This window comes from Olea europaea, unplaced genomic scaffold, assembly GCF_002742605.1.
Source record: "Olea europaea var. sylvestris unplaced genomic scaffold, O_europaea_v1 scaffold1243, whole genome shotgun sequence".
Taxonomy (NCBI): domain Eukaryota; kingdom Viridiplantae; phylum Streptophyta; class Magnoliopsida; order Lamiales; family Oleaceae; genus Olea; species Olea europaea.
Genome location: NW_019229866.1, coordinates 7398 through 13949, shown reverse-complemented (window position 1 = coordinate 13949; position 6552 = coordinate 7398). Strand labels below are relative to the sequence as shown.

The 6552-nt window shown below is 35.5% G+C and overlaps 1 protein-coding gene across 2 annotated transcripts; it reads left to right on the top strand.

Annotated features, from left to right (window-relative positions):
• Positions 1-6347, top strand: LOC111374380 (mitochondrial import inner membrane translocase subunit PAM16 like 2-like). 2 transcript variants are annotated; one of them, XM_022997044.1, is made up of 4 exons: positions 1-202; positions 1315-1402; positions 5752-5885; positions 5967-6347. In XM_022997044.1, exons 1-4 carry the CDS (start codon positions 200-202, stop codon positions 6090-6092), a joined length of 351 nt encoding a protein of 116 aa, XP_022852812.1. In that variant the 5' UTR covers positions 1-199; the 3' UTR covers positions 6093-6347. The 2 variants fall into 2 exon arrangements, with proteins under 2 accessions (XP_022852812.1, XP_022852813.1); XM_022997045.1 differs by lacking the exon at positions 1-202 and adding an exon at positions 3840-4177.
• The last annotated feature ends 205 nt before the right edge of the window (positions 6348-6552 follow it).

The following is a 6552-nucleotide window of genomic DNA, read 5'->3' as shown; positions in this document are numbered from 1 at the left end:
CTTGTTACAAAACGAGGTCGGTTAGGCTCTTCTTCTTCCGGAAAGCCCCAAATTTACGTTACGACGTCGTGTTTTGATCCTTCAAATTTGCAGCTCCTTTCCTTTTTTCGGGAACCAAAAAACCAAACGTTTAACCTAAATTATCAAAATCACTGATTCAACTCCTTTACTTTAATCTTATTAGTCAGGAAGACCGGCTATGGTGAGTTTTCAATCCATTTTCATTAGATTTTCCTTTTCTTTTCGCGATTTTATCTGTACGCATGGTGGTTTTTGGCATCTTTTCAATTCGTTATTGTGGATTTTGATCTCAATAAGATATTTGGAGTAATGGGAATAATTGGTTTAGAGATAATCAACTGTGAAAAATTAGAACTCGTTGTGATATCCTCCTGAAATGATCGTGGTGATTTTGCATCTTTTAAATTTCGTGACTGTGGATTGAGTTCATTGAGATCGTTGGCATGCAATTTGTAAATAAGGGGCATGAATAGGATATCTGGTTTAATAATCTATGGATTTCCGCGCCAAGTGTGTGTGTGTGTGTGTATGTGTTTTATTTATTTATTTTTTATTTTTTATTTATGATAGGTAATCAAATATTTTATTAATCATGGATAATACACGGGAAGTGTTCAATGCACAATTTCTTTAACAGATAAACTACTTATGTATACCTTGTGTTTATATTGAAAGCATTAGTGTGAGTTACGTTGTTTCATACGTTTGAACTTCTTATCAGGCTTCAGCGTTAGAATTTCCTAGGAACTGCTTACCTTTAATTCTGCTGCTGCAAGCTTCATAGGGATAATGGAGTGAGGAAGTAGGCAACTGATTTATGAAACTTTGTTTTCACAGATTATTTTTTCGTACATCTTGGGTGCTTCTTTTGGATTGCATTGTTGGTGCACAGTAGATTTTATAGCAGGTCATCTTCTTGTATCTAATTGCAATAAAAATGGTTAATTATTTTGATGAGGCATTACTTTGAAAATCAAAGTGCACAAACTAAAGTTGGAAAGAAAGGGGTACTCACCCTAAGGTTCGCTATTATTGATAACTTGGCATGATCTGGCTTGCAGACAAGTTGATCATTTTTCATTTTGAACCCCTCCCCCCTTCTCCATGTCTTCATTTCCTTTTCTTTGAATTGACTTTCACTGGGAAAATTTGAAATATATGGTGGAAATATGGTATAAAAATGTGGTTCCTCTGTTTTATCCTTCGTTTTTGTAGTGCTACTTTAGTTGGATGACGTCTAGGTTTTCAACTAAACTATTTCCATTAAATCTCATTGCATTTCTGCCTAAGCAGGCTGCTAAAATTCTTGCAAATCTGATTGTAATGGGTTCTGGGATTCTGATAAGGTCCTTTGCGCAAGCTTATCGTCAAGCACTTGCAAGTAAGTCTCCATCTAACTTATTGCCTAGAATTTCTACTTTATGCTCTTTTTTATGCTTAGGTTATCTTATAACTTGCTAGGAAGTTTCTCGTCTTCTGGACTTGGTGACCATTTTTATGTGGAAGGTGTTTTTCTCTGTTATAGTTTGGTCAGTAGAGGTGCTGACTTGATGATCTAGGTTTAATTCACAAACTTCTAAATATCTCCATTTTTTTATTATTATTATTTTTTTTTGAAAGTGGGAAAATAATTTAATACAGTGGGAAAACATAGGGGGGTAGATATGTTAAAAATGAGCTTTCCTGATCCAAATACAGAAAATTTTGGTGGCTAGGTACATTATGTGGATAAAGGATTATGGTATCGAAAATTAGGTGTTAGAAAAACTCAAAAGAAACTTCTTGCTCGTGTACACTGTGTAATGAACAGAAACTTCTCCTAGGAGGATGTTCTTAAGCTAATTCTAGGATTTTTTAGGAATTGAACGGGCTTGTTAGGTTATATTTCTTATTCTTATGATAGAAGGATAAGGCATATGGCCTGATTTATATCGTTTGCCATGTCATCATCAGTTTTCCTTTCTTTGGTTGGGGGGGAATATGCTAGGCTGCGTAGTATGGACTGAATCTGATGTTCCCATAATTTTTAATTGAATGCATTATCTCCAGACTATGTAGACATCGACGTGCTGCTGGAATTTTTAATTATCGTTTGGACAAAGATGATAAACAATAAAAGTACAAGCTAAGCTTTGTTGCTGATAACTTTTAGGTCAGTTACAAAATCCCTTTTCTCAAGTCGATCAATCAATTGTTATATTCACCGGAAGATTCTATCTATTCATTGCTATCACACGAGTGCTGGTTAGTATTGGTCTTACATCTCTCTTTTCAAGACGTTCTGGTGAAATTGCTTAGCTTTAGTAAGATTCTGTCTATATAAGTACTCCAACTACCAAAGTCACACCCCTTTAATTTAGAATCTTAATTGGTATGACCTTCACTTGCATTTCTTATTTTATCTGTTCTACCGTGGTCACAAATTCATGTTATAATCCTCATCCTCATTTCTGCTATATCACCATAAGTAACATAAATCATAGGTCGTCTATAACCTTTGTGTAGAACTTGTCTTTTAACTTTATAAGTTTCTTTTCATCTCATAGAATCTTTGTAGCAGTCCTCAATTTCTGCTAGCATCCAATGTGCTGTAGTTACAATGTTTGGACATGTAATTGAAAAAATACGGTAGGGTTTTAGTAGTTTGACTCATATCTTCTAATTAAAATAAAATGGAATAAGATTAGTTAAACTAATTGGCAAGCCAGTGACGATATTATAATACCTGTACTGCGATTATTGGCAAGGCCAAGGTATATGTGATGCTGAAGGATTCATTTCATAGATGTGGGTGTTACATTGGCTTTCCAGCAACCGCAACCCTCTTGCATGATTCAATTCTATCCAATAGTAGAAATTGACTTGTTCTTGAATGGATTTGGGATTTCTGGGCTTTGAATTAGATATCCGTTGTGGACATGGAAGGTCAAATTGGTGTACTTTCTATCTAGATAAGTTGTTATCTAAATGATAATTTATAAGTTGTCAAGAGTTGTCTTGTAAGTTAAGATGACTGATAATTGTTTCTCTATCTGTTGGTTGATTGTTATTCATTGATGACATGGTGGGAGGCAGGGAAACAATACATCAATGAGAAGTTAATTCAACAAGCTTTGTTTTTTTTCTTTTTCCCTATTATGAGGAAGAAGGAAGTTAAAATTCGTCTTTATTAAAAAATCAAAGAAACAGTCCTTTCATTAGAGGTCAGAAACAACCTGCTATGGAAAAAGAATAGGAACAAAGAAAAAGGACTTGAATCTATACATTGATTCCCTTTTTTTTGCAATTTTTTTGGACCATATGCATCAAAAGGTGCATGTACAGTTCCTAAGGGATATAATTTTACACTAATCGACCTACTTTATTGATAAAGATTACTTTTTTTTTACCTAAGTAGTTCAGGCGTTTTGCTAGAGTTCTCACTGCATGAGTGGTCGGTCCTTTATCGTGGTGCAGCTTGGAGTTGGGTAGGAGGGATGATATAGTTGGTTCCAGAAAATTGATTTTGTTTTGCCAGGGGTAACATTACTTGACCAAAAGATGGGCAAATGTGTTGGCAGCTCTAGTAAGTAGGTGTTCTAATTTTTGTGCATCGAAATTTATAAGAAGTGGATATTGCTAGATGCGTGTGAGCTTTAAATGGATAAGATGTTTTTTTATTTATCTACAGATGTTCTTTGCTAAATACCTAATCGATGATCATGATTAACTTCAGTTGATCATCTGGATAGGACTTCCCCATTAAACCTTCTGGAAATCTAAGTTGATGGTCTTTGTAGGAGCAATTTAAAGGATAAACATTTCTAACCTGTTTGTAGGTTCATGGACTTCTGTTGCTGTCTTGGTTGGAAGAAGTTTCTGGTCCTTTTACTGGGCTTATAATTTTCAAATGACAGCCAACCACCCTGTCCCACATGAACGTGTGAACCTTTTGGGAAGAATGAGAAAACTGAATTTGACCTGTGTCCCTACAGATACTGGAAGTTGAATGTTGCAGACCTTTCCCTTTTGAGATTCGTTTCCATTCTATAAGACATGGTGAAGTTATGGAACAGAATTGAACTGCAGTAGATATTCTGAAAGCAGAGGTCATGCAGAGGAAGGAAAATGAGAGACGGGCCTGGGGGGAGAGGATGCTTTGCTAGTTTCCGAGTAGGTATAATCATTTTGAACCATAGTCATGGGTGCTCACTTGGAATACCCTGATGTCGACTAGTAGGTTCTTTAATTTATTTTTTGCTCTTATTTATTGATGAATAATATTATAGGTGCCTAATGTATGTACCTCACAAGAATTGCCCCTTTTTTAAACATTATGATACCCGACACACACTTGTTTATACTCATATTGACACATTGCACAATAGGTCAACGGTTGAACATATCATAAGGCACAAAAGCGGGAAACATCAGTTAGAAATTATAAGAGATCAATAGTGAAAATGATATCTTATTCCTTCTTTAAAGTTTACTAATCCTTGTTCTTACAATCTTTGCCCCTGTTTGACAACCATTATTTGAAAACTTTTTTTCTACACTCATTTTCAACTACATTCACATAATAAAATATTCAACACATAAACCCAAACCTTTTCCCTACTTTTTAACCACACATTCTCTTAAAAAACTCTATTGAAAATTTTGTTTTGCCCAAATAATGGTTGTCAAACAGGGGCTTAATGTGTTTTGAAAATGTTGCCATCTCCTAGTCAGTGATGGACTACTCTATCATCTAGGCTTTGCTGATTGAATCAGATGCTAAAGCATTTTATCTTTACGCGGCGAGCATAAAACTAATTAATGAACATTATCTTTATAAAAAACCATAGACTTTATTGAAAGTTCATGAGATAACAATTACCAAATTAAAATGTAACTCGCGAACATAAACCTAATTAGTAAAGGAGCAAATATAAGTTTCAAACCTAGTAATCATATAACAAAATTGTAACCTGCTACTAGAAATAGAAACGACACAGAGGTCTACCATATCATGGTTACTAATTGTATCTTTAAGAGAATCACCAACGTATTTGATTCTCTATCCTCCTCATGATTATCAGTTTCTTATTCTGGCACAAAACAAGGTCTATTTGAGGGCAGTAATAAAAAAGCCAGAAAAAAGTTGAGTCAAGTGAATGCTCACCTTAGCCAGCCCTGAGGCATAAGTCTAAATAAATTAAGGCATAAGCCTTGAGGTCGTTGACGAATAGCACTTAAGGTGCAAGTTTCTGTCGTTAAGTGAAAGGCTCACTTCAAGCGTGCCTCAAGGCATAAACCGCAAACATCTTTCAAGAGGATTCCCATGAGAAGTCCTGCATGTTTGTATGAAAGCCCAACTGCTTTCTGCTGTCTTGGGTATCTTGGCAGTGCATGGTTATTCAGAAATTTAAGAATCAAATTATAGCATGATAGTATGACCATTGTAATTGGAGCCTGCAGTATACTGCATTTTATTGATAGTGGTCGCGAACTACTGTTAACCATAAGCTGGAGATTTTTAAGTGCGATGAAGTAAAAGTTGGCAATCATTTATTCCTTACGTTCTGGCCTGTATAAATTTTAATCCTTGCTTTTATGAACTTCAAAAATGAATGTAATGAATCATTCAAGTATGTAAAATGCACGCTTTGAACCCTCTATTGTCATGAATGGAAAGCTGTCTATCTTAGATCTCTATTATCCTTCGAATAAATTAGTCACGACTCTCACGGTTACAGATGATTGCAGATGCTTCGAAGTCTGGTGTTGCTCAAGAGACGTTACAGAATGCTGTTCGTAAAGGAAGCAAAGTTATGACAGAGCAAGAGGCGAGACAAGTTCTTGGTGTAACTGAACAGTCCACTTGGGAGGAGATTTTGCAGGCTTGTGTTCTCTCTCTACTTTTGCTACTTGTTCATGTCCAGCTATACTCATTACTCAGTTATTTTCTTCCTTTTGTGCAGAAATATGATAATTTGTTTGAAAGAAATGCCAAGAACGGAAGTTTTTATCTCCAATCCAAAGTTCACAATGCCAAGGAATGTCTAGAGGAAGTGCACCGAGTCAAAGATCAGAGCTCTGCAGGTTAGACAATGAGGAGCTTTCTTCTCCATGCTATGTTATCTTGTATTCATGTGCATAGCAAAAATAATATTTGTCAACAGATAAGTTTGTACTCGTAATCAAATGTGTGCTGCATGGCCTTTTATGGTTTTCGGGTTTCTAACTTTAAATGTTGAAATTGTGTAGAATCTATAGTTGATTTACTGGATTATGGATTTTAATGAAAGTTATTGTAACCGAAATGGATTTTCAGCTTTATACGAACGCTTTTCATTTGGTAATTTGTCTTTGCTAAAAGCTCGTCTTTGTGTGGCCTTGCTCGTTTTTCTTTTCCCCTATTTTGAATATAGACCTGTTAAGAAGGTAAGTGAAGTTGCTTGCCTGGCCTAAACATGGCCGCTTTGGTTATGTTCAACTAAGGCAAAAGTTTGTCTTTTACTCCGAAAGAGAAGGATAAAGGTGCCCAAGAAAGGCTCTTGCACTCGA

Bases quoted from the DNA above. Each gene is read 5' to 3' on its own strand.
- LOC111374380 (XM_022997044.1), top strand. The intron at 1,403-5,751 runs GTAAGTCTCCAT...AGATGATTGCAG, and splicing joins TTATCGTCAAGCACTTGCAA to ATGCTTCGAAGTCTGGTGTT. The intron at 5,886-5,966 runs GCTTGTGTTCTC...CCTTTTGTGCAG, and splicing joins CTTGGGAGGAGATTTTGCAG to AAATATGATAATTTGTTTGA.